The following is an 18219-nucleotide window of genomic DNA, read 5'->3' as shown; positions in this document are numbered from 1 at the left end:
GTTACTTTCCATTTGCTCCTAACAGATTAAGACAAGCAAAGTAGAGTTAAATATTGGTCTCTTTTAAAACCTGAATTTTATCTATTTTATGTATCTCATGGAAAGAAAACACCAACTTAAAATAAGCAACAGGAAAGTCCTATCAGTATAAAAACCTGTTGTATTTCTAGTTAATTTGGTTATTCCTTACTGGTAGCTCACTCAATTCAAATAAGCATCTATTCTTACTTGTATCCTAGAGTGAGAAAATTTTTCAAAGGATAATGCTTCAATACTGAATACAGGAGTGTACATTAAGGAAAGTTCCTTTTGAAGCTATCACATAACTTTCTCTATGTAAAAGCTGAGGCAATTTCTCTCATATAAAAAAAAAAAAGGTTATTCAAGTTATAATACCCATAGAACTGACAATCCTGGCCATCTGGCCTAGTCTGGGGGGATTTGACACTAAGTTTTTTGTTAGGGATTGGAAATTATACTAGTCCCTTTAAGGAAGGAAAAAAATGCAAATTCAATACTGACAAATTTTTGCTGTAGTTTTACTGTACATTTATTTTTAAAAAAGGAAACAAAAGCCAGACAAACCCAAGGTGTCTAGGCAAATAAGCTCAAATCTTTGTCATGTCTGACATTATAATCTTCTATGTAAGTTTTTTAATTAAAGTTATTTCTATATGCCTCGTGTGGTCTGATTTGATTAAACGCCACCTATTCACGGCACAAACCTTTCCTAAGTCAAAATAAAAGGACAAATTTTTACCTTGTAGGATAGAAAAAAACCAAGCAAGCTCTCATGTGGAAGTGTTAATGTTCTCATTTTTCAAACCTTTTTTCTTAAAACTCATAGTAGCCTAAAGAAGTTTAATGACACTTGTCACCTGTTTATTTCCTGCCATACGTATTATATAGCAAGAGTATTGGCAAGAATGAAGTAACAGATAACACATTTGTGGTCAAAGTATAATCTGGGACACAGTTTTAAGTATTTAGTTTACAGATTAACTCTGTACCTTGTCATTTTTGGCCTACCTCGTCTTTGCTGGATTAATACAGTATATATCCTTGGGGTCAAATCCATAGTATCCAGAATATCCTCAGCCATCTGGTTCTGCTTTAGCGTTAAATTAGACTGCAAATAAGACAATGTTACATAAAAGAGGCTTCCTTTGCCTATCTACATCCCAAGGGCTCCATTTGTTTAAAAAAAAAAAAAAAAAGTACAAACCCAGAACTCCTGTGCCCCACTGGGTTCTTTCCATGGGACCAACCTGTTGCTGAGCTCTAGTAAATTCATTTTTTAAATGGGGACAAAGGTACCTGTTCTACTACTCTTAAGACTGATTTATGAATTTAATGAGCTATTATGAAGGACTTTATAGGCTACAAAATATAAATGACAGCTACTTTGTATTGAGCATCAATTCTACTACCCTATAATTCTGGGAATAGTAGCAGAAGCTTTGCAGATAGCATATGATCTCTTTTAATGCTCAACATAACCTTACATGGTTATTATAATTATATTCAATGTATAAATCAGTTAGCAGATACAAGAGACTGGTTGATTTGATTTGCTGAAGTCAAGTCAAATAGTTGGAAAGGAGAAGAGTCCAATTCAACTCAATAGTACTTCCAAATAGAAGCTTTCCTTTCCTTTCTGCTCAAAGCTAGCACAAGATTATGGGAAGAAAAGGAACGGGTGGGATCACTGTATAACTTGCCCCTCCAGCAGAGCTGACAAAGAAAACAACTTGATAAAATCTATACTTGTAATTTTAGAACAGTCCACCTGAAATCCCTGGGCTTCATACACTGTGTTTACAGTTTTTATGTATCAAATATAAGGTACAAAGTAAAAAACAGATGTAAAAGAAGCAAGAATACAGTGTGCCATCCTAACCAGATTCAAACTTAGATTTTTCACAAGTTCCATTCTACTCATGTTGTCATGTGCACAGACAAATCCAAATAACACGAAACAGGAATAAGGACTTCCTTTGCTTTGGAAAACCAAGAAATGAGAAGATGGAAAATGCAGGAAAAAAACGTTTTTTTCATAGTAGCTAGTACACCTTCATTAGGCTTTAAGACACACTTCTGTTTATAACCTTAATACAGCCATATTTTTACTTTATAAAAATCAAGTCTCCCGGTAAAAATGGTATTTTACCACATTAATCTTTAAATTCCATCACTAAAAAGGCAGTTATACACACCAATTTCTAACCTCTTGGAACGTTCTGCAGAATAGATTTTAGTCACTGGAATGAATAGCTGCTCAGAAAAACAGCACTGCTTCAGCTGTGATAGGATTTGATAGTCAATATTCTTGTCTTCCAGTAAAAAGAATTCATGAGCATAAACACTGGACTCCTTGTGGTTTCATCGATCAAGAGAACGTTTCTGAGCAGCTTCTGAGCAAACGTTTCTTAACAGGTTGATCACAGATCTGGGGTCATCGCTCCTCATGATGGCACTGCCAGACACAATCATGTTAGCTCCCGCCTGGAAGAAGTAAACATACAGGTTATGCTTCAAAGGAAGATGCACAGAGGCTTCCAACAGAATTTCCGGACTAGAGTTTCTATCCTTGCACTGTCAGCGCTTGCACATATGAAAGCTACCTTGGGATCACAGACCTAAGCAATCTAGTTCAATGAAGATAAAGTTGAAATACTTACCAAGTGAAGATACCAAGTTATTTTTAAATGGGTTTATGAAATCACAGACTTGTGACCACCTTTAAAATAAGCAACATTGTTGCATCTTTGCTAATATTTAGAAAAAGCTGTAAAAACCTTTAATCCTCAATTCTATTAAGGTTTCTCCAAAATATGCCAATGCTGACCCAGCTATTAAAAACAACAAAGTATCTTTTCATCTTTATGTAGTTGACCCTCGAACAATGCAGGGGTCAGGGGTACTGACCCGCCGTGCGGTCAGAAATCCACATGTAACTTTTGACTCCCCCAAATCTAACTACTAATCGCCTCCTATTAACTGGAAGCCTTACCAATAACATAAACAGCTGATTCATAAATACTTTGTAAGTTACATGTATTATGTACCATATTCTTACAATAAAGTAAGCTAAAGAAAAGAAAAATTGTTAAGAAAAATTATAAGGAAAATACAATACTCTAAAAAAGGACCCATGCAGTTCAGACCTATGTTCTTCAAGGGCCAACAGTGTATGAATTGGTAGACAATTACTGCTAAAATGTGAAACTATAAAATGCGGCAACATTAAATTTTCTCATTTTGATGTCAGAAAGAATGAAACGTTTTAATGCATGCTTCACTGCATCCCACAGAGGCTTTGAAGGGTTTAAGAAAGATTTCTGAGATACTTCTTAATGTGGAAGCCAAGAAATCACAGAGAAAAGCAAGTAAGGTAAGTCCAAATTTAGTTCTGAGCTCCCCAGATTTGACTCGAGGAGGGAAACCCAATCTGTCCTGTGGTCTGCTACCAGAACAAAGTACCAGGAAGCTACTGGGAGAGGCCCTGGAAGGGAGGAAAATTCCTCCCAGGAGACACTGTCACTCTGTGATACAGCACACTGCATCTCCAATGACAATTCTCATAAAAATGAAAACAAACATCAGTTTTATAGGGTTACAGCTTGACACGTAAGCAGGAAAAGCCCAGCAGCAAAAGCACAGTTCAGTAAAAAGCGGTCAAAGGATATACGCTCACTAATTGTTTGGTCCACTCCTTTTTTGTAAATATCTCACAGCCAAGCTTCTGAGAAGTACCAAGCAGAAAAGTACGGCATTTATACAAACACTGAAAGTGCCGATTAGAGCATGTCGCTTAACAAAAAGGGGCCCTATAAACTTTAATGGCCTGCAGTATTACCGGAAGGGCTGGCACCCCACCCCCATTTTTTTAAGGATTTTTTTTTTTTTTAAAGATTTTATTTATTTATTTGACAGAGAGAGATCACAAGTAGATAGAGAGGCAGGCAGAGAGAGAGAGAGGGAAGCAGGCTCCCGGCTGAGCAGAGAGCCCGATACGGGACTCGATCCCAGGACCCTGACATCATGACCTGAGCCGAAGGCAGCGGCTTAACCCACTGAGCCACCCAGGCGCCCAAGGATTTATTTTTTTTAAAGAGAGAGCACGAGCAGGGGGGCAGAGGGTGAGAGAGAATCTCAAGAAGACTCCACACTGAGCGTGGAGCCCAACGTGGGGCTCGATCTCACAACCCTGAGATCACGGGGCTGGCACTCTCTTATAAAACTCGGGCCTAACTTGGCTGGGCTACTTACTTGGGAAAACTCATCCCACCTCTACATAGAGGACCACAGGCATCTAGAAATCAGACCTAGATTTCCATCAGAAACAGCTCTAGTCAGTTCTTGCAAGGGACAAACTAGTAACTAATACACCTCAGTTACACAAAATAACCATCTTTTCACCTTATAAGCAGGTATGTTTTCTTTCCGTGTTTTGGAAAAATGTCTTACTCCAAGTCCTAGAACTTAATAATTTCCGAAAGGCTGGCATTATGCATATTCTTTAACCCCCCCCCCAAAAAACAAAACAAAACAAAAAAACAAACAAAAAATTTCCTTCAGCATTACTCAGATAGCTGAGACTTACTTTTTAATGAACATATACTTGAGAATATATCACTTACTGCTCTTCGTTTTCATAGTTTTACATTTGAATAAGAAAAGTGCTCTTCCCAGAAAGAAAGGCAATTTAGGAAATGAAGGGGAAATCTCTTTGGTGCACAAGACAATGTCCTACCAGACACATTTGAAAGGAAACTGGTCTGGGTCACAGCTGAGGAGCGGTCTCACCTCTGCACATTTATGGATAGTGTCAGGGCCTACTCCACCATCGACTTCTATGTCCAAGGATGGGAACTGGGTCCTCAACCAATGAACCTAGATATACACGAAAAAATAAGTGACTCCTATGGTGGATACGTGGGAGGGAAATCAACAAAACCAAATAAACAAAAAATCAAAAAGCCATCATCAGCCACTGCAACACAACTCCAAATATCTCACACAATATTTGTTTACTTACTTACTTATTTTAAGTGATCTCCATACCCAATGTGGGGCTCGAACTCAGAACCCAGAGATCAAGAGCTGCAGGCTTAGCCAGGCACCCCATCACACAGATAACTTTTTATGAATACAAACTACAATTGGGGATACTTTCCTTTTTCATATACTGAAACAAATTCAGTTTCATAAAAGCAAGGCTTGTTCTGTTTGGGAAACAGCATTCAATTTGTCATGCCTTTGCAGAGAATATACCCCATGCCAACAAGACAAACACAAAACCCTCAATACTCAATGAAAAGAGATCTCCCAAGAGGTCTAAAGGCAACAGAGATAATAGCTTTGACAGAAAATTTCAAGATTAAGATGTTAATTTTTTTCCTCATTTCCAAACCTCCATCTTTTACAGCATCTGTTACACCGTATTACAGTGACCTCCCATATCACCTTCAGAGCGAGACAGGTCTAAATACACAAGTGGTTCAATGTACGCTTGCCGAATGAGCACAAACAATAAAAGCCTCACCCCCAAATGAAATAGTTTTTTACCTTTGGCATCATATCTTCCATGAATTTCTGCCCTCCAAACCCAGGTTCCACTGTCATAACCAAGGCCATATCTATCTGATTAGCCCATGGTGCCAAATACTCAACTGTAGTTCCTGGTTTGATGGCAAGGCCAACCTATAACAGAGACAAATTTGCTACATCACATTAGCAATTATTTATATATTATATAATTGTGGTACATCAGACCCAGTAGAAATATCTGTTCTTAGAGAACAGAACAGACACAGACATGGAATGCATCAATTATTCAGATTATAAGTACTTTTTTAAAGTCAACAAGGCTACCCAAATGTAAATGTTTCTAAAAGGCAGTCATTTTCAGGAAACACGAGTGGAATCTAGAAATCCTGTCTACCCAACAAGTTATACTTAAACGCTGGTTTCTCAGCTGAAGAACAGCTGCTTCAGTCTGACTGGTCTTGTCTGCCTATCACTTCCTATCTTCCACCCAAATTTCCACACTGACAGCGAATAGTCGAGAACATTACTGTCACTGCTGACCTCTCACCTTCATCCCATTCTCCCGAATGTCTTTAATCAATGCCCCTGGGTTCTCAGTAGCCTCAAGATGAAAGGTGTATTGATTGGCTCCTGCTACGGCCATTGGTTTGACCCACTGTTCCGGCCTGGACACCATCATGTGCATGTCTAGAAAGGAAAGACACAACTCCTAAGTATTGCTGAAAGGAAAAAACCTGGCTCAGATAACTGAAGCCAGCCCACCGTTTTTGCTGCTTTGGATAATGAACTATTTGGTATTAAAGTAATTCTTAAGTAATTACCTTTCTGTATAGCTAGATAGGGCTTTGGTTAAACTCACTTACAAAAAAACCCCACATTTTTCCACCCAAAGCATATGGTGCTGTACATGACAAGGACTAGAATTCAGGAAACCTAGGTCCAGGAAATGCCACTCTAAAAAAGTTTTAAAAAGTCCTATTATCTATGTAGACTTAGTTGCTCATCTGTAAAATAAGACAGCTAAATTAAATGATTCGACCAATATCTTATGGAGCACTTACTGCACCATTAACTACTCAAGGCCCCAGGGACAGCGCAAAGAACAGACGGACAGAAGCCTCTGCTGACACGGGGATTACATTCTTAGCAGGGGAGACACACCAGAAAGAAAAGAAGTAAACACAGTACACACTGGGATGGTAGTTAATACAGCCAGTGTGGCCGGCTGCCCGGGCGGGGGGGGGGGGGGGGGGGGGGGGGCGGCGCGCTGCGGCAGGGAGGGGAGAACAGGTGAGGTCAAAGGGGCAAAGGGTGAGTAGACTCAGGACTCAGAGCTCTGGAGCCACTGGGCTTTATTCTGCATGAGATGGGGGGGTGTGGTGGGGGGGAACCATGGTGGGATCTTGAGCGAAATGACAAGATCTCATGGAGAAGGCCATGGCAGTCACCCAGGGGAGCAAGGACAACAGCAGCCACTGAGGCTGGTGAGAAGCGGCAGGCTCCAGCCGGAGAGGCTGTGGGCTACCACGGTGGCTGGTGAGGGGGCAGGAGCCAGGAAAGTGTGGGAGGAAACTGTAGGTCTGACCGCATCCTAACTGGAGAGCTCAAGTCACAGAAACAGGCGAGGGGAAACAGGGTGGCCTTCTGTAGGATCCTGACTTAAAACAGAGGAGCGATTAACGAGAAGAAGGTGGCTTAAAAGAGGCTGAATCGAGAAACGACGCTGTCAGGAAGAAAACAGTAAATATTCCAGCGCCAGATGGATGTGCTAAGAAGAGTTGCGAGACCGTTTTTTGCCAGAGGAAGCATACTTGATACAGCTGAGCTATAGTGAAGAAAAAATTTCTAGTATTCTAGAACTCGACCAAGACCATAAAATGCAATAAGGCTTTGAAAACTATCAGGAAAAAGAGAATACTACTTGACAAATGAAGGCAAGGTTAAAGTTTGTATTTCCAAACTAACAAAAGTAACAAAAATAAAACCTAGATTAATAGGTAAAACATTGGGGGCACCTGGGTGGCTCAGTGGGTTAAAGCCTCTGCCTTCCACTCAGGTCATGGTCTCAGGGTCCTGGGATCGAGCCCCGTATCGGGCTCTCTGCTCAGCAGGGAACCTGCTTCCTCCTCTCTCTCTCTCTGCCTGCTTCTCTGCCTACTTGTGATCTCTGCCTGCCAAATAAATAAATTAAAAAAAAATAGGTAAAACATTGTTTTTAAAAGACAGACTCTATTTGGTGTTTATTTCTTTGTGTTCTAAACAAAGAAAAAAAAATCAATCTGCTTTAAAATATCTAGTTTAGGGGCTCCTGGGTGGCTCAGTGGGTTAAAGCCTCTGCCTTCAACTCAGGTCATGATCCCAGGGTCCTGGGATCAAGCCCCACATCGGACTCTCTGCTCAGCAGGGAGCCTGCTTCCTTCTCTCTCTCTCTGCCTGCTTGTGATCTGTCAAATAAATAAATAAAATCTTAAAAAAAATAAAAAAAAATAAAAAAAAAATAAAATATCTAGTTTACTCATTTCTTAAGTTACCAGACCGCTATGTCGTTCAGTCTCCAGCACGCAGGCCCCATGGGCAGCCCTCACTAGACAATCTCCAGTGTTCAGAGAGCCACGGGTCAGTGAAACTGCCTATAGTTAATGTACTGAGGTCAGCAGTTCTCAAACATTCTGTCATCAGCCTTCCTTCGAGAATTACTGACAATTCCCAAAGTGCTGCTGATGTGGGCTATATTTATAAATATTTAAAATGTATTAGAAATTCAAACTCGGGGCTCCTGGGTGGCTCAGTGGGTTAAAGCCTCTGCCTTCGGCTCAGGTCATGATCTCGGGGTCCTGGGATGGAGCCCCACATCGGGCTGTCTGCTCAGCAGGGAGCCTGCTTCCCCCTCTCTCTCTGCCTGCCTCTCTGCCTACTTGTGATCTCTGTCTGTAAATAAATAAAATCTTAAAAAAAAATTCAAACAGAAATTTTTAAGTGTCTACTTATTAATTCACTTAAAAATAATAAGCAATAATAAATCTATCACATTAATATAAGAGTGACATTATTTTACACTTTTGTTAAGTTCCTACTGCCTGCTCTGACACAAGGCCTTTCTATTCTCACATCTGCTCTGCAGTCGGTTGCATTATGTTGTTTTATGTGAAGAAAAGGGAAAAAAGTACACGGAAAAGGGAGAGGTACATTAATAGCCTTTTCAGACCAGTGCAGATATTCTTCTATTTCTACCCAAAAACTTGACAAGTAGGACTTTTACAAAGGTTAGCTGCAATGTGGCATCTGTAAACTCTCCCAGGGAACTGTCTGCACTTTGTTACGCTGAAAGCCGCGGGCCTATCCTACTACACTTTGAATGGATCTTTTAAGTACCAGTTCACTGAATGACACAGATCTTCCAAAGAGTGACACATTTCATTATATTCTATCAGAAAATCACACTTGTTAATATCACTTCAGATTTTATCAGAACAGCTGTAAATAGCAGAAAGCTAATGACCTCATAGAGGCAGAATCAAGTTTTTCAAAATTCCAATTTTCACTTGCAAGCTCTAACTTTATCAGTGGAAACAAAAATGAGGTATCTCCCTTGAAGTGATGGGCTAACTCAGTTGTTTCAAAGAAAATGGCCGTAAGTTACCCAAGTCTGATCACCACAGTTCATCTGCCAGCTGTTCATTCAAGTGAAAACAGCGTTGGTGAGAAAGGCAGCCAGTCAGTTCACAACTCAGAGTGGTGCAAGAGGTTTTCTTCGAGAAAACCATCATCACCCCGTATGCAGGAGAAATGCTTCATATGTACTTCCCATTCTGCCACACAGAGTAGTAAAAGAAACTCACCTAAGGATCAAGATTTACTGTAATTAATAATCTGTACTGATTCTTCAAGGATATTTAGTATGAACAGGGTGACGAAGAGTAACACAGAAACTCCTTGGATAGTTCAATACCATTGCTCTGATTCGGGCCACGCAAACTCACCACCGCTTTTGTACCATAAGTACAAAAAATGGCAATTAACACTATCTTATGAAAACAGTGTTCACCTCCTGTTCCATTTGCAAGGGATTCCTGTGGGTGCTCAGACCATACCTGACGACTGCAGATTTAGATAACCGCAAAACAAAAACAACAAAAACAAAAACAAAACACAAAACCCACAGATTTTCCCAATGACTTGATTGCTTAATGGTTATTTCTACTCAATACTGAGACTGAACAGTTCAGAACTTTAGCAGTTATACATGCAACTTGTGAATTATTTCTCAGAATATACACATGAATCAATTACCCAACAACAACCAAAATCCAAGAATTAAACAAAAAACACCCTTCTTAATGTAAGAAAGAAAGGTCACAAAACCCAAACATTAAAGCATTTGGAATCCATTCATTTTTATTGTAGATCCACTTCTAGACAGACTGATGAGCAAGTTTACTGGCAAATAAACTAAAAACAGAAAGAAAAAGCAGAGTGTGTGTGGTCGTGTCAATAGGGTTGGTAAGACAGGCACAAACATCGGAGACACAGACAGCAATGAGAAGTGGTGCTAGGAGTCCAAATAAAAGAGAAAAAGGAAAAAAGAATTCGTTTAAATCCATACAGAGCCAGATGCACAGGACTCTGCAGCCATGGCACAGTGGGCACAAACAAGGTTACTTATTGTATTCACCTCTGATATTCCTAAGGACAAATTTTTCTTGGTAAAATCATTTTTTCAAATGTAATTAAAAAGTTTAGATCATCAGAGGATTATATTCCATTATCTGAAAATTTCAAAATGGTGAATGTGCTAATTGAACACAGTTTCCCTTCTGCTACATAAACTGATAAGGTACATTTTCTTTCGTGCAAAGTCCATGGATACTATAAGGCTCTGCCCGAGAGACATTTCTGCAATGATGGCAATGTTCCACAAATGGCACCGTACAATGCAGTAGTCACCAGACTCACGTGGCTATCGAGAGCCTGCGATATGGTTAATGCCACCGAGAAGCTTCATCTTTCATTTCTTTTAATCTGAAGTAACTTAAATTGACATTTAGTTGTCAATTAAGTTGACTTAAAGTGACAACCATATAGGACCGCGCAGCTAGAATCCTTTGTAAAATTGGCCCATAATCTACCAAAAAAAAAAATAAATAAATAAAAAAAATCTAAGTTTAGGGGCGCCTGGGTGGCTCAGTGGATTAAGCCGCTGCCTTCGGCTCGGGTCATGATCTCAGGGTCCTGGGATCGAGCCCCGCATCGGGCTCTCTGCTCCGCAGGGAGCCTGCTTCCTCCTCTCTCTCTGCCTGCCTCTCTGCCTACTTGTGATCTCTCTCTCTGTCAAATAAATAAATAAAATCTTTAAAAAAAAAAAAATCTAAGTTTAAGCCACAGCTAACTTAGTTTAAAAGAGCAATAACAACGTGAGGACTAAATCCCTGTTCATGAGAAATAACTTCCAGGTTACTGTGTCTTCTTCAAAGTCTTAACTCACCTTATCCTACAACACCACAGTGGAGCATACACAGGCCCCACTTGCAGAAACTCCAATTTGCATGAAATAATTGGTTCCACTCTAAATTCGGATGTAACAATTACACTAAACTCCAATTTTGTGTCTACGATTACCCAAGGAAAGCCATAGTGAATGAAGTGGATTAAATTCCTGCTCTAAAGGAGTTTACAGTTAGATAAAAGTAATCTGACTGAAGGAAGTTCTAGAAAGAAAATTCAGAAGGTGATAGGGTAACTGGACAAAGGTTAATTTAGGATGGGGTGTTCAGAAAGGCCTCTCTGAGGAAATGCCAATAATTCAGGGCCAAAAGATAAGGCAGAGCTGGCCAAGTGAACAGTGCTCCAGGCAAAGAGATCAGCGAAAACTGCCAAGGCCCTGAAGCAAGAAAAGAGTCTGGCTTACTACAAGCAGCCAATGGAGCCTCGGCACAGAGCACGGGTGAAAGGGTTAAGATGAGTTTGGAAGCTGAGAAATAAACCGGCTCCCTTTCCTTTACTCGAGCAACACATCCGGCTTCCGACAGTACAACACCCACTTACCAAAGAAAGGATCCTGGCCTAGCTGCTTTCGGAGGCTTTCTACCACAGGGTGCCCAAAGGTGATGTTGGGAACAAAATGCCTATAAGACAAACAAAATCTTACTCTGAAAATGTTTTCGACTCAGTTTCTGTATTTTTCTCAAACATATTCTCATGGGGGTTAGGAGGATCATCTGTGATTGCAGTATTTTTCAATGCAATATTTAATGTCAACAGTATTAAACGATACCAAAAACATCTAGATAATTTCAGCTTTTCAAAGGAGTATTTCCTTGATATTTCAACAAATCATAAAAACGGCACAAGACTTAACTCCATACTTCATCATCCAACAGGTAAAAATGGAAGGAAGACAATCAAAACCCAAAAGTTATGACTTGCCCAAGTCACACACTAGTTAGGAAGTTCTGGACTTTAACATGGGTCTCAAACCTCATCTGTCACAGGATGCCTGTGGCTACTTCTAATCCACCTCTATCACAGGGCACTAAATGACAATTAATTTAACATTTCTTAAAGACTATCAGCAAAGCAGCTTGATGTGTATATTAATAACCACCGTTTCCGGAGGGTTTATAACAAGCCAGGTGTTATACCTGCTTTCATTACACCTTCACGACAGCCTTATGAGGGAGATGCTGTTCTATCTCCACCTGAAGAGCACAGGATAAATAACTTCCTTAAGTCACCCAGTTCATAATCTGCGGAGGCAGGAGTCAAATGAGGTCTTCCTCACAACCGACCCAAAGTACTTCAGGTAGTCCTTCAATCACTAGCTCACTACGGTGTTTAACAAAACCCCCTCTATACAAGGACCAGCCTGAGTTTTATACAGAAATATGGGAGTTCCTGCCTACCTAGAGAAGCTTACCATCTCATTGGCAAGGGATGGCTAAGGCCTCAACAGAAGCCATGACCTTGCGGTTACACTGTTGGTGAGAGCCAACTCCTCTCGTATCCAGGTGGCCCGTGCAACTGGAGCTCACCAAAGGACTGTGAATTTAAGTGACGGTGGCACTACAGAACCCAGGAGGTTAAGAAGTGTTCCTTTTTTGCTCTCACTTTACCTTCCGATCAGTAGAGAAACCCTTAGGGGATGGCAGAGTCACAGGATGGAAGGAGACGATGTCTCCGGATTTCTTCACGGAAGGACATTCACACTCAACCATGACAGGACTGAGAACAAACTTTATAATATTAACCCACTGAACTCTGGGCTTTATTGGTTAAAAGTAGCAGATATTACCCTACACAAGGATTGCAAGAAAAGCTAAACAAAAACTGGGCAATATGAAAGTAATATGGCACTTGAAAAGAGGGGAAGATCGCAAGATTTACAGAATAAAGAGAATTTGTAAAGATGGGAAAAGAAATGAAGCAAAGGCAGAAATAAGCAAGTCATATTCAAAGAAGGAGAGGTGGTGGTGTTCAGCGTGGCGAGCATGAGAGGAACAGGAGGCCGACTACGTCACACTAAGGTTATCGGATGCCAGGCTTGGTGGTTGTGGGCTCCATCCTGCGGTACATGTGAGGTAAGGTTTTAAAGCCAGAAGCAGGTGGGCTCAGTCCATGAAGCATGTGACTTTTGCCCTTCTCAGAGTTGTGAGTTCGAGCACCACGGTACGTGTAGAGATGACTTAAAATGATAATATTAAAGCAAGAAGCAAATAAAAAATAAGGTGCAAATAATAAAATAGGATGATGGACCGGGCAGTACACCGGAAGACAGGAGGTGGGTGTTGGCAAATGGCAAGAACGGAAATAAAGACACACGACAGGACTGTTAACTGATTAGATTTGTAGAGCTGAACAGAGAATACACCATGATCAACACCTTAACCTTAGAGGACAGACAGAATAAGTGCTCATAAAAATATTAAAACTTACGAGGGCCAGCCACCATTCTAAACATGCTCCACATGTGAACTCATTAACACCACACAAAGGGGCAGGTGCTCCTGTTACCTGTACTTCACAGACAATGAAAAGAGGCTCAAGGTCACACAGCCAGTAAGTGCCAGAGGCCGGCATTAAACACGGGCCACTTGGCCCCAAAGTTCAGGTTCTTAACTACTATGCTCACCTGCCCATCTACTGACGACTAACAAAAAAAAGAAAGTTCAGGGGAGGAGGAGAGATCAGGAATCAGGGCACCTCTGAGAGGGACCGGGGAAGGTGGACACCGGGTAAGTAGGGACACCCGCAAACACTGTGGTCCTTGGAGGCTGGCTTTCCGGTACTTAGGAAATCATTCTACTGTTCACTCAAGAGCAGTGACTGCCTTCGCTACAGGTAAGGTGCTTATTGTGTTTACTTAGAGCTTGAGGACCAGAGGAGCAGACAGTGAGGCTTACTGGATATTACACAACTCTGGGACAGAAGATTTGGATTTTGTTCCCTGTTCTTGTAATTTGCTTCATGGCCTTGGAAGGGCTTTTGTTGCCTCAACTTTAGGTTGCCTTTACAACCAAAAGAGACTGTCTACTTTCACATATATCTAAACACACACATCTTGAGAAAAACAGGAGAAAAACAACAAATATACCTTTGATTTATTGGGAAACAAGAATAAAATATTACCTAAAACTACTGATCCTCAAATTGTAGGACTAACTGCACTGATGATCAGAGCAATGCTCTGGGTTCGCTCGGCCACTGGAAGGACAGAAACCTACCCACACCCTCAGAAGAAACAAAAGGCTTATGGTTAAGCCGAAAGAAAAAAAAAAGGCAACAAACCCAAGCATGGAAGTCAAGGGGTCCTAATCTGCCTGACAACAGTAATCCTGGGAGCACCAGTCACGAAAGTATCTACCGGCCCTCCTCCAACCCTGTGACACCAAAGAGGACCTGAGAATCTGAATTCTTGACAGATTCCCCTGGGAGTTCTTAGACTGGCTTGGAAAATACCAAATTACTTTACTATCATGAAGAGAAATTCTTATCAAGGAAGCCTGCTTCACCATTACATTGTCTTTTTTTCCCCTTAAAGGCACGTTCTGAAGTCTGCAAAGAAGAAAACACAATAAAAAAATCAATAAAAAAATTATCTTTTCCCCCCAGACACTTACTGAGATTAAGCTATAATTGCTTCCAACACAGGTATACAATTATTTTCTCTCTCATCATGTATCATCATGAACCTTAAACTTTGTAACTGTCATACAATCCATTTCAGGCAGATAAAACCTTTACCAGATCTCCCAACAAGGCTAAGATGGTAAGAAGACGATGAAGTCTGATCTAAAATGTAGCAAGGCTGTAACCAGAAACAATTTCCTGAGAATCAGGAAATTCAATTTCATGTGCCTACAGGGGCTAGCAGAAAACATGGAGGAGCACAACAGGGCAGATGGGGAGAGGAGACCAACGAAGAACATCCACTAGCCCAGGTGATGATGGCTGCCATTCAGCTCCAGCCCACTGTGGACCCACTACAGGCAGATCTCTGGCTGTCTGTCAAAGGTCAGCAACCCAGCACTAATGTGAAATCTCCCCAACTTTAAATCCTGGCAACCAATTTAGAAACTGCGTATTTCCTCTGTTCCTACCAACACATTTCTGGTCACTGTCCTGTCATGATAGGTGTATAAGCATTCTAATGTTCTTTTCTAGAGAACTCACCTGTTCTTTTTTTCAAATATCCAACCATATTGGTGCACCGTCCCCCCACTCCCTCAGTATTCCCAAAACTCATTCCTGACTTTCAAGATGAAGACATTCAGTTTTAATCAGGAGAGAAACTGGGGGCTTCAGAGAGAAACAGGTGCATCCAAATTGTCATACTAGAGATTTTTTTTAAAGGGACCAGGAAAACGAAAAGCATGAAGGCAATATCTGGAGGGAAGGTAAGTTGTGGCTGGCCACTTTGGATAAGGGAATCCAGACCCCGACTTTCATACACCTGGCCTAAGAAACCAGCCAGCTTTGCCTCTTCTGGTAGGACATCAGGAAGAGGCTGACCATCCCTAAATTAGTTTCCTCTTCTGCAAAGGGGGATAAAAATACTTCTTAGCTCAAAAAGTTGTGAATGTTAAAAGGGAAAGGGCTTTAAAATGGTGTTCGGAAGATTTAATTTTGTCAAACCAAAAGGTTACTTGGTAAAGTGGGAAAGGCATCAATAAAAAACAAATACTTTTATCTTAATAAGCTCCAGGTTTGCCATAGGGCTGGGAGGGGACAAAAGTGATTCATTAGAAAAACCTCTATTATCACAGAACCAATCATTCATTCAACCAATTATAACTAAGCCTGTCATGGTGCTTTACCTGAGGAGAACTGAGGTGAGCCAAAGAGACCCTGCTTTCAGGGAGTTTATAGCGTTAGCAGGAGAGACGTGAAATAAATAACAAAAATAAGTGTATAGTTACTCTTTAAGGAAAAAGAATGTGTTACTCGTTCTCTACAAGCCCAGTTCCCACAGAAGACAATAGTTTCTGTTCTAATCCTGGCTCCTCCATTTCCTAACTAGGAGACCTCAGACAGGTGACTTGACCTCTTTATGTCCAATTCCCCTCCCCATTGTCAAGTGCTGATGCCAATAACAGCACCACCTCATAAGGTTGTGTGACTTAAACCACAAAGAGCATCAGAACAGAAATAGTTAAGTGTTCAAAAATATTAGCTACTACCGTTATCATTTAATATTCCTAATATTCCTAACCTGTGAATGGAAACAATTTTTTTTCCAGTTATTCAAACATGGTACAAAACTTATTTAAAAACCAAACTGCTTTCCCTATTAGAAAGACTACACACACACACTTGTAGCCCGCTCTATCCTGAGGTAGGTATCTCAGACACAAAACTGTGTCCCGGACATGAAGTACACACTTCATTTACCATTCAGCTACATGTAAAAGTTCAGAACTTTCCAGAAAAGCAGAATTATGTCTACGATAGCACAACAAAAATCAAGTTTTTGTGAGACATAATACTTACTAATCTCACACACTTAGTCTAGAATTCTTGGTGTTCTAAGACCAAGATATTGCCATTACCAGTTGGGATACTGATAAATGAAGGAGATGCAAAAGGGAAACAACAGATTTAACCAGACAGAACAAAGGAAGACAAAACTCTTTTAACAGGAGTGACATTAAAAAGAAAAGGAAGTCACTGATCGTCTTTTGTAAATAACACAAATTTGTAAATTTGCATGTGATCCAACAGGAGGAGTTTTACCTATTTAAAATAAATTTATTTTTCTGCCCAACTGGCGGTAATGGCTGTTATTCAGGCTAGTTATCAGCCGGGCTCAAAAAACTACTTGGCCAACCCAAGAAAACACAATTTGCAATTCTGTCACAATGTTGTGTAATCCTGAGAGAGTCCTACTGTCTTCTCTAGGTTCACTTCCACATTTTACAGCCAACTTCAAGAAACTAGCATCATCCTGATTCTGAACAACATTATGTGCTGTAACTACAGTGCTTAAACATTACTTACAAAAAACTGACCTCCCTGAAGAGCAGGGTGCCTGAAGAGAAAATAAACAGGAAAATCAAAATTCGAACAATGATACAACTAATAATTACAGAGAATTTACTGTATGCCAGGCACTATGTACTTTACGTGTTAGCTCATTTCATCTTCCAAAGCTGGCTAATCGGTACGTTCTATTATTACTTCCATTTCTCACAGAATGAAACTGAAGCTCAATGAGGTTAAGTGGCTTGTCCCAGGTGATCCATCCAATGGCAGAACTCGGGCAATCGGGCAATCTCACTACCGGCGCCAAGCTCTTCGTCGTTCCCGAACCTGTCTCCCCAGCTTTGCTACTAACTAGCTATATGAACTTGGGCAAGTCATGCCTATCCCCTTGGGCCTCAGTTTCTCTAACTGAAAATGAGAGACGTGTCCTAGAGGTTTACGATTGCGACCCGGTCCCAAGTGCTGGGAGACCACACGTTACGTGGGGGGAGGGGAAAAGGTGGAGGTTTGGGACGCTGTCGCAGCCCAGGATTCCGCCTCGGGTTCGCTCCAGGAAGGGCCTTCAGGACTCTCACCCCAGCCCCTTTTTCAGCACCGCGTTTCGAGTGACGCGCTCCGCGGTACAGAGAAGCCCTGCACCCAACAGGCACTCAATAAAGGTGCGCCGAGCCCGCCCCGCGCGGCAACCCTGACCCGAGCCCCGCGGAGTTACCCGTCCATTACATCCAGGTGCAAATAATCGGCCCCAGAGTCCAGCATCCGGAGACACTCGGCCCCTAAATTGGCCAAATCGCTGTTAAGGATGGACGGGCCAATCTTGCAGCCAGACGCCATGGTGCTGATTCCCAAGAGCAAGTTACCCACGAGTCGCCCAGTGAGGCGAAAGTGTTGCCCCGATTGGCTGCGCAGTTTTAGCTCCTTCCCGGTAGAGTCTTCCGGACTCTACCGGAAGCAGCTGCCCGCGGGGAGGAAGTCCCGCCTCCCCGGGGTGTCGGAGCCCTCCGCCCAGGGGCTGGGGGCGGGGCCTCACCTGCAGGCCAGTACTTTTCTTTGACCTTCCTTCTGGCAATATAAGCGTTTTAGATTTCCCAGTCCTCACAGAATTCGAGGAGTTTGTAAATTTTTTGATTTACATGCCCTGCAGTTCCCTTTCCCCGGCTCTTGTTCTCTCTTCAGTTTTTGCTTCCTTGT

The 18219-nt window shown here is 41.4% G+C and overlaps 1 protein-coding gene across 1 annotated transcript; it reads right to left on the bottom strand.

Annotated features, from left to right (window-relative positions):
- Positions 1-535: 535 nt before the first annotated feature.
- On the bottom strand, positions 536-17961 carry RPE (ribulose-5-phosphate-3-epimerase). The gene is made up of 6 exons (XM_046019240.1): positions 17741-17961; positions 11596-11675; positions 6101-6240; positions 5572-5706; positions 4810-4896; positions 536-2505 (listed from the first exon to the last, which is right to left on the bottom strand). Exons 1-6 carry the CDS (start codon positions 17860-17862, stop codon positions 2383-2385), a joined length of 687 nt encoding a protein of 228 aa, XP_045875196.1. The 5' UTR covers positions 17863-17961; the 3' UTR covers positions 536-2382.
- Positions 17962-18219: the final 258 nt, after the last annotated feature.

Source organism: Meles meles, chromosome 9 (genome assembly GCF_922984935.1).
Source record: "Meles meles chromosome 9, mMelMel3.1 paternal haplotype, whole genome shotgun sequence".
Lineage (NCBI taxonomy): Eukaryota > Metazoa > Chordata > Mammalia > Carnivora > Mustelidae > Meles > Meles meles.
The sequence above is the reverse complement of the archived record's forward strand: the minus strand, read 5'-3'. Positions and strand labels throughout refer to the sequence as shown.